This window comes from Mus pahari, chromosome 21, assembly GCF_900095145.1.
Source record: "Mus pahari chromosome 21, PAHARI_EIJ_v1.1, whole genome shotgun sequence".
NCBI lineage: Eukaryota > Metazoa > Chordata > Mammalia > Rodentia > Muridae > Mus > Mus pahari.
This window is the reverse complement of record NC_034610.1, coordinates 30257952-30267433: the sequence shown is the minus strand read 5'-3', so window position 1 is coordinate 30267433 and position 9482 is coordinate 30257952. Positions and strand designations below refer to the sequence as shown.

At 38.1% G+C, this 9482-nt stretch overlaps 1 protein-coding gene across 1 annotated transcript; it reads right to left on the bottom strand.

The window, feature by feature from the left end:
- Positions 1-560: 560 nt before the first annotated feature.
- Vip (vasoactive intestinal peptide) lies at positions 561-8634 on the bottom strand. The gene is made up of 7 exons (XM_021221840.2): positions 8498-8634; positions 7144-7260; positions 5293-5415; positions 4249-4353; positions 3756-3887; positions 2888-2969; positions 561-1020 (listed from the first exon to the last, which is right to left on the bottom strand). Exons 2-6 carry the CDS (start codon positions 7248-7250, stop codon positions 2924-2926), a joined length of 513 nt encoding a protein of 170 aa, XP_021077499.1. The 5' UTR covers positions 7251-7260; positions 8498-8634; the 3' UTR covers positions 561-1020; positions 2888-2923.
- Positions 8635-9482: the final 848 nt, after the last annotated feature.

The following is a 9482-nucleotide window of genomic DNA, read 5'->3' as shown; positions in this document are numbered from 1 at the left end:
GCTGAACCATCACAGTAAACTTTACATCTTGCCCTTGCCCTTATATAAGAGAAAATTTTCCATCTCATTTAAGTAGCTGTTAATTTTGGATTCTCAAATGTAACTCCGCCCCAAGCATCATACAAAACCAGTTCCAAACCTGTAGGTATAAATATAAAAGAAGGTACTGCTGGATCTTTCAAAGAATCAGAACAAGAATACACATTTGCAATGATAACCAAAGATCTTTATTCCTGTCTTTAATTTCATACAATCACATTGGAAAAATAGTTGTGTCTACAAATGTACTCTCAGCAAAGGAAGCCAATAAGACAAAATATCATTGTAAGTGACTACGGGAGAAGTATTTACTACTGGAAATCAAGCACTCCATTTAGCTTCTAGTTTACACATCCATAGCACAAGCAGAAAGGGAAAGCTCCAGATTGGACGATGGGCTTTTCCTAGCTGAAGCATCTCTGAAGAAGCCTTTGGGGATTGCAAATCCTAATGGGAGAGATGAATCCATGAGAGATGGAGTCCCTATCACTGGAGAAATGCAATTCTGAAAATCCTTTTCTCACATATCTCTTTTATCCATAATTCGTTATTCCCCTTAGATATTTTGCCTTATGTAACACAGCAGCCTATCTGCTTAGCATTTAGACTTGTTCACACTGATTATCTGTTCTGCCCTGATGAATAGTTAACTACATGCTATAAATAAACACATCAATTTTCCTCGATTGCTACCCTTGCAGAAAGCTTCAGATAATTGCAATTAATCTAGTATCTACCTATCATTAAATATATTTTTCTTTGAAAGAATATATAGCATATGAAATTATAAGCATTTCATGAGCTACAGATGAATTTTAGAATGCTCAAATAATATTTACAATGTAAACATCACAGTCATTACATAAAGGAAACCACAATATTCACAACACATTTTATTTGGTTTTGCTATGGAAGTTGTTTTCTTGAATTAGATATGTAGAACTCATAATGTAATCACGTGGTTGTTTTCCTTCAAGAATTCTACAAAAAAAAAAGAGAGAGAATTGGTCCTTTAAACAGAAACAATTATTAAATTTGTATTATATTAGTTTCATTCACTCACTTAGCAAATATCAGTTTCTCCTTGCCCTTTATCAACAGTCTCTGATGAGATTGTATCTAGCTGAGTCAAGAGAGAACTTTCCAGAACACCGACTGTTACAAAGGAATGGGAGGGTGAGGAAGCTCTCTCCTTTTAATCATTAATGAAGAAGCATTTGTACCTTCCACTGGTGGACTGCATGTAGGAGGGCCTGCAGGATTTCTCCAAAGCCACCCTTCCATTATAAACATAGCCTTCAGTAAATGACCTTACATGTCACAAGGAAATCTCCCCTTATATTTTAGTGTCTGCCATATTCTTTATCTGGCAGAAATAGTCATTTTACAAAGCAACATTATTTATTTCTTTTGGTGTTGGGCATGGAGACCAAGGCTTTTTTGTAGGCCAGGCAAGTGTCCCACCACTGAGACTCCCAGCCTAGCTCTCATCCTTGAGCCAGGGAATGTCTACATATGATAATACCGTTCTGGCAAGCTCCTTGTCCCATGCTTCCTTCATAGTCAACGAGATACTTAATCTAATTGATGGAACAAAATACCCTTGTGGATGAATTCTGAAAACTTGTTTGCTCCTGATAGCTCTCTTAAAATCTTAGATGACCACACCAGAAATTAAAATGAGACTGAGTTGCCGCTGGCCCACACAAAGCTATTTTCCTCTCTTAGCCAAGGCTGGAATTCTGCCTACTTTCAGGTATTAGAAACCAAGTTCTGCCGGGGCCAGCCATTCCCATCCACTTTATCTTTTCTTGGTTACTTCCATGCTAAGTGGTTCCATGGCTAAGTGGCTTCTATCAGAAGCCATTTTCTCCAGAGCCCATTGGAGAGAAGTGTACTGACTTTTTGTTTGTTTGTTTGTTTGTTTGTTTTAGGCACTTTTTTAATAAAAAAACCTGTTAATATATAAACATCTCATTCTCTCAAAATTTCTACAGCTATACAGTTGGTTGCCCTGATATTTGCATAGGAAATTACCACAATACAAAAATAAGGGACGAAGCGGCAGAGCAGCAGCTGAGTTATGACTTTTGACACAGCTATACAACATTTTCTCCTTTTGCCAAGTACTGTGAGTAGGTTCTGATAAAATAATGAAATTATTAATGAGTTTACATAACTCATGAAAGAATATGCCTTATATCTACATTCATATAAAAACAGTTGTGAAAACCAGACTACACCACTTCATAAAAGAAAAAAAATTCTTTTTTTCTTTTATTTTTTTCTTATTAAAAAAAAACCTTCCACAGTGAACATTGCTGGAGCTGCAGTGTCTCTTCTTACTTGACAGGTCAAACTTTGATTTTTGTCCCATGAAGTTTGCTGTGCTTGAAGGAATAAAATTAAACCCAGAATAGCTCGACATATCTTAGTGTGCTTCTGTGCTATTTCTTCACATTTAACTGAAGATCTAGCAGGCAACCTTTGGACTAAACCTTAAGTTAATGAAAGCAGCATGACTTGAGTTTCAACACTAAGACGCTTACCCTCAGGGTGTGACTGAGGATCCTCCGTGTTTGAATTTCACATGGGGGAAGGGTAAATAGACAGGAGTACCCTAGAGAGGCCAAACTCTATGGTGAGCAGTAACTTAGTCAAGGTGAGAACTGAGCACGTAGCACCTCACGGTGTTCACTGAGGTGGGCTCTGCCTCGGGTAGAGGTGTTATGTGGGCTAGATAGTATCTCTGCATAGACTGTGTTGTAGCCCTAAGATGTCTTTACCCACTGACTTGCTCCTGCACCTATTCTTCACGGTAGCTGTAAGGGTGCACAGGCACGCTCACCTCTAATCTTCAGCTCTGCCCAGAGGACTCTTCTCATCATTTCTCCAGCTCTTCAAGAAAGTCTGGCGAATCTCCCTCAGTGCTATGGACCAAAAGGAAAATGCACGTGTTAAAAATCTCAGCTGAGGCATGTTCCAAGGAAACAATTATAACACCGTGACTGGGTGATTATTGACGCTCTGCAAGACACACTGGGTATCAACCATGGTCTTTACAGCTAGTGATTGTGAATTGTTCCGAGACCATACTATCTAAAATCAGCCTTATGGAGTCATCATTTAGTGGGCAAGGAGGATACACTTGTCTGGTTTCAATTAAAAAAATTATGCTTAATACTCAGCACGTACGCAAAGGCAACTGGAGTCTAAGCATTGGATTTCCTGTCCCGGTGTCCAATATTTACATACTATACAGACACATGCTTTTAGAACCAGAACACACAGATGCATCATGGATAAATGTAATAAGACAGGGTTGTTGGGTTTAAGCATGCATAACAAAATCAATAACTGCACTTTATATATTTTAAAAGTGAACACTTGATTAAACCACTCCCTGATTCAAAATAGCCATTGTTTTAAACTCTGATGACAATTAATTCAAACGAAGGAACCTTTAAACTGTAGAGTTTCCAGGTCAGCATCCCCAGAAATACTGTTTTCTAGTGGCTTTGGGCTGACATTCGTGGATCAGTATTTTAAAAGTATGATGAAGCCGGACAGCAGCCAAAACCGAGGCTGAGTAAGAAGTTCACAGGAGGCAGAGAAAAGCATGCAAGGTGATGGAGAAACAGAACAGCCTCCAAATGGAGCCTAACATTTGAAGGTTATCTGTATGTCTCCACACCAACGAGTTATCTTTCCCCTACCTCCTCTTTCCATTCAGGATGGAGTTCAGGTATTTCTTCACAGCCATTTGCTTTCTGAGGCGGGTGTAGTTATCTGTGAAGACCGCATCAGAGTGTCGTTTGATTGGCACAGGCTCTTCTGAGATGCTGCTGCTAAAGAAAGCGAGAGCAAAAATGATGGTAAAATGTCAACAAGAATTAGGAGTCCGAGTCTGTATCTTTTCCCCCTGAGTTTAGCTCAGTTTGACTAGTTTGTAAATGTTTACTACTTACTTAGGAAAAATATATTTAGAGTAAACAAATACCAAAACCTCTATCTCACCCTAGGTGTGCCCAATGTATTTTACTCAATGACATGCATTATTATTTTTTCTTAAAAAAAAAAAAAGAACATTATCAAAGAGTTGTGAGCCTTGAGCAAGGGAAATAAAATTCTAGAAAGAAAAATAAAACTTGTTGATGGAGTGTTTGTTAAAACAAACAAACAAATAAACAAAACACAAGTACCCCTTACCTGATTCGTTTGCCAATGAGTGACTCAAGGTATTTTTTGGCAGAAATCTGACCCAGAAGTCTGCTGTAGTCGCTGGTGAAAACTCCATCAGCGTGCCTGGCATTTCTAAAGCAAGGGAGCAAGCACAACGATTTCCCGGTAACAGTTTCTTGTAGAGACATCCTAGCTTTTCAATGGCAAAGAAATCTGCTCACAAAAACTTTAAGCATAAAAGGAGATTCCCTAATGCCATAGCAAAAGGGAACTCTAGTCACCTGGAGCACAATGTAAGCTGTATGTCTCTAGCCCAACATCTTGAAAAAAAAAAATGGGTCGGTTTAGATGTGTACTTTATTTTTGTTCCATGGTAGGATATTTCCAATTAATTTTTCTAATAAATATTGAACTAAAATTCATTTATAGTTTCTATATATCTGGGTAGTTTTTATGCTGCCTTAAATAAAAATATATGCAATGAAAATAATGTGTTAATTTGGTCAAACTCACCAATATTTAATATCTTTTGTCACTCTTTTCCATCAAAATAATGGGGGGGGGGAGAGGAATAAGTCTAGTGCGCTAGAGAAGATCTTATGTCTATTAGTGTACTTGGTAAGTACATGAGAAACCTTTTATACTTGGTCTTCAGTGTGACCTCCTTGGTCTGTTCTGCAGCACTATTCTAGACAAGCAGTTACAGGAGTGGACAGCACTATTGTAGCCCTTGACTCTTATGAGGGGCGGGGGGGCTCTTTCCTTTGAATCTGTTCCCTCATGGAATCCTAACTGCTTCAGTTTTATCTGGGCTTTGTCTAATAATCTGAGCCACTGAAAGGATGCTCAAAAAGAGCATAAGTAAAGATAAATAACATGTTTAGATATATAGATAAATTACATATTTATCCTGCTTTTTTTTAACCATCTTTCTGGATACCTGAAAGAGTTGCTAGAGTTATTAACCAGACTGAGAAGTGTCATTAAAAAGCTACCCCTTTAAAAGATAAAACTAGAATATTTAGTCCTTCAGATGTGTTTCCTAAGTAAGATGAACAGGAGTGAGCTTACCTGGACACGTCATGATAGGGTGTGTCATTGTCTGCTAAGGCATTCTGCAAGATATCAGAGTCTGCTTTTAAAGAGACTTGGTCGGGGTCACCTGCTCCTTCAAACTGCACCCTCTCATCCGGCCTATTAAGGGAAAGAAAACTCCACTAGACGTGCAATAGAGTTTTTTCTTGAACGTGATATTGATGGTCTGGCAACTACTTGAAACCAGAGAACAAACGATTGGGGCATATCCGTTTGCAAGATAAGGACAGGATAACGTGACTCCATAGCTTCCACGTTTAATGAGGATATAAGTAGTAATTCTGTGTGAGCTCACAAAAATGATGTCATTCAGCTTGTCCAAGCTTTCTAAACCAAACGCAATTTCCACTTAATTCAATTCTAGTGAAGCTATAAGCAAAGCACACTGTCCCGGTGTATGTCATGCTGTCTGTGAAGCTGCATTAGGAGGTAGAACAATTTATACAAGATATAAACATACCAGAAGCAAACATTAATCACAAAACCTGATACTTACTCATAGAAGTGGTGGCATTTAGTATCCATTGTCCCCATACAGGATGGAAGCAGCGTACAACCTGCTTGTCTTTTTCTAGTCCCCTAATTTATGTCACAAAGCTTTACATCTCATGGTATATTTCTCTTTATTGATCAGCCCAACAGCTATGCGCATTTGAGAATGGTTATTCCAACATAGTGAATGTAAGGACTCCCTCTAGATCCTCATATTGTGTAAATGAGCACAGTCTGATTAGAAATATATGATGCTGTACTGAAAAATAGGAATTTCATTTGTGACATATGGCATATAACCTACTTGTGGATTCATGTGTATTGTTCATGCCATTGCTCTATTAAAAGTGTGTGTGTGTGTGTGTGTGTGTGTGTGTGTGTGTGTTAAACATTGGGGTAAACTCCCAAAGGGTTTCAGCTCTAGGGCACTTTGGTATCTCTGGGAGATGATGTAGCAGATAGTAAAAGTAACTATTCATGGGCCTGATGTTGAGCAGTCAGTGTGAATTCCAACATTCCTGTGACTTGTTCATCTGCTGAGATACAGGCACTGGGACTCTAGTTGTCAAAGCATGATCTGGAAGGGGTAGTATGTTATACAGTTTCAGGGAGAACATTAGTACTGAGAGACTACTCACTTTACTGAACATAAGAACAGGCAAATAGCTAAAGTCATGATGATTTACCTTTAGATAATAATGATCCTGTAGATTAGAAAGCTTACATACAAATTGACGATTCACATAAGTCTATCTTATTTTAGGTTAAGTTGATGCATGTAAAGTATAAACTTTATTATATCAAATAGTAAAACTAAGAATTTTTTGGTTCAAGTAGAAAATACTATGAGGATTGTATACATACTTCCTCATGGTCCTTAATATTGGCAGGGTGATTCTTCCTAGACTGATTTCTGTTCAACAGAATTTCGTGTGTGTATATCTCATTGACAAAGTATTAATATTATAATCATTTTATTAAATATAAATTTAAATGAAGTTTTTCTACTGGAAACAGAACAGGCCTGAGATGAAAATAGGAAGTTGCTAGGTTCCTAACACTAGTTTAGAAATGGGATTCATCTGGTATGCAAGACTGGCCGCTGATGTTGTATTTTATGTACTGGAGGTGAATTCCAGAGACCAGAATAAGCTTTTTATATTTTAGTTGGCAATGAATTTGCTCAACACTACAACCAAAATATTGAAATCAATAATATGTGATTTGAAATACAGCACTCTCCAAAATAACATGTGGGAAATCTCACTTAGATGCGGAGGGAATGCCTACCTACTTATCTGAATTGAGAGCACACTTTCCCAGAATGACACTTACCTCACGGCAGAAGGTGGTCCAAAGAGAGGCCAAGCCAGCGACTGAGATATCAGCACACTGAAGAGTATCAGGAAGGCCAGGAACTGAGGCTTGCTTCTGGCTTCCATCTCTGTGCCTCTGAAAAGAGAGAGGATGCTGGCTCTCCCAGCCATACTTGGCAACAATTCAGAGGGTCTAGCAATACTACCAGGGGCTCTTGCCAAGTTGAAAAATGGTCATTTCATCTTCAGGAATGAGTCAAACTTACTGGCATAAGATTACTTTGTAAAATAACATTAATTTTTCTAGCACTGGTTTGGAAATGGGATCCATCCCCAGGGCATTTGAACACCGGCTCAGCTCCCTTTTGTCTTTCCCGCTGCAGGGGCTCAGTTAATTTTAGTGTCTATCCAAGGCCATGCTTCTGTTGTGCTGGAGGCAGAAAACTTTAGGCTCAGTGTTTTGATAACAGAGTTGTCATAACTTAATGTCTTTTCTGTTGAAGGAAACAGCTACAAGGAATTCGTTGGGTTTCCCCCCCTTTAAGCTATAATATCTGATTGATGTAAAACTGGGGTGTTACCCAATTAATTTTTCTTCTAGCCAATTATATTTTAGAGTTTGCATGTTCATATGTACACATATGTATATAAAGTATAGATTTATATCATTAAGGCAAAAATCTTGTATATGTATTACATTTAAATTCTTATTTTCTCTGTATTTGTTATACATACCATTGGTAAGTTATTTCTTTAAACCAAGGCCCAAGCAAATTTATTCAAGGATAAAAGTTAATGCTCTCAGAGTCACTTGGCACTGGAACAAGTTTTTCCAGGAAATCAATTTATATGCCTTTATCTGTGGAGCCCATGCATCCTGCATTCCATCTATTCACACATTCTATTTCTAAACACTGTCTAGCTAACACACAGATCTTCAAGAGTTCTGCCTCTTGTAACCTACAAAAGTCACAGCACCTAAAAAGCACTCACTTTCTTTATCATTTAATTTTTAAGTGTGCGTTTAGAAACAGAAAGAAAAGCTCTTTAAACGCAGATTGAAAAGCCCCCAAAACAAATGCATCAAGCTGAACACTGTGCTCAAAACCCCACACAAGCAAACTCAAGTCTTTATTTTTAAAAGGCAATATTTAATGAAGGGTTAAGCAGGACTAAGAATCCTCTAAGCAAATGGGATGATAAGAGAGAAATTGAGGCATTTCTATCTTCATTCAGTGAAGTGTCATGATTATTGTATTTGGCTATTGCAAAAAGACAAACACTGTAAAATTCTTTTTAAGAGAGAAATTTTCACAAACTCCTACTCCAAGTCCCAAAGACAGAGAGGAACCAAAGGGGGAGATTTTACTCACCCTTGACTGTTTCCTTCAGGCAGGGCTGCCTTTCGGGCTGCGTGGGAGCTGTCTGGGGTGCTGAAGTTCTGCCCTAGAGAGGGCTCCACCAGTCTGTTCCTGGTTCCTGGGGAACGGTTGGCTGTAGCTGGCTAGAGCTCAGCTGTCTAACCTGACCAGCATCTCAAAGTCTCTCATTTTATAGGGCTTGTGCTTAGGGCTGAGCAATCAGAAGGCTCCCCGAAAGACGTCACAGTAGTGATCCCAGGGGATGAACAGGTCTTGAAGTTCTTATTAAATTGTCATCATGCCTGATTTATATACATTTATAGCAAACAAGTTCAAGAGAGAGGAAATGCACTCTTTTAAAAAAAAGTAAAAACGAAAAGCTGGATGTGTAATGCTTTAATCCTTACTTAGTTGTGATGAACTAGAAGATGATTATAATGTTATAGACCGGGCCTAGGAGTACCTTAAAAAATAAGGACTTTCTTCAGGAACAAATGCAGAAAACTTGTGTCGTGCTTAGAGTATAATTCCTCTTTTCCACAAAGTGTCAATTCCTTTAATGCCTTTAAAAAAAAACTTTATGCTGCTTATGCATATCTGAATTAAAGTTTTCTAGAAACCTACTCTAATTTTAAAAAGCAACCATAAATGATTTTTGCATCTTTCTATTATTACATTTCTTTTATGTTGAGTTTAATCCTTGGGAAGAGGGGTTCCATTAAGTGTCTAAGATGCTATAGTATACACGCTGTTGTGTAAGCACTCTTCTACACTTTGTTTAAAATATCATAATTCCCACTCCTTCTCTTCACCCACTATATCAAATGTTCCAGAAATAAACAATGATCAGACTATATACTCCAGGGACCGAATCTTTCTTTCTCTTCAAAGGCATTCTCCTCATTTTATGCCTTTGCATAATGTTGAATCACTTTGTTTGCCCTCAAAACTCACCCTACTTCAGAATTTGAACACCTCCAACTCAGTCGCTTTACAT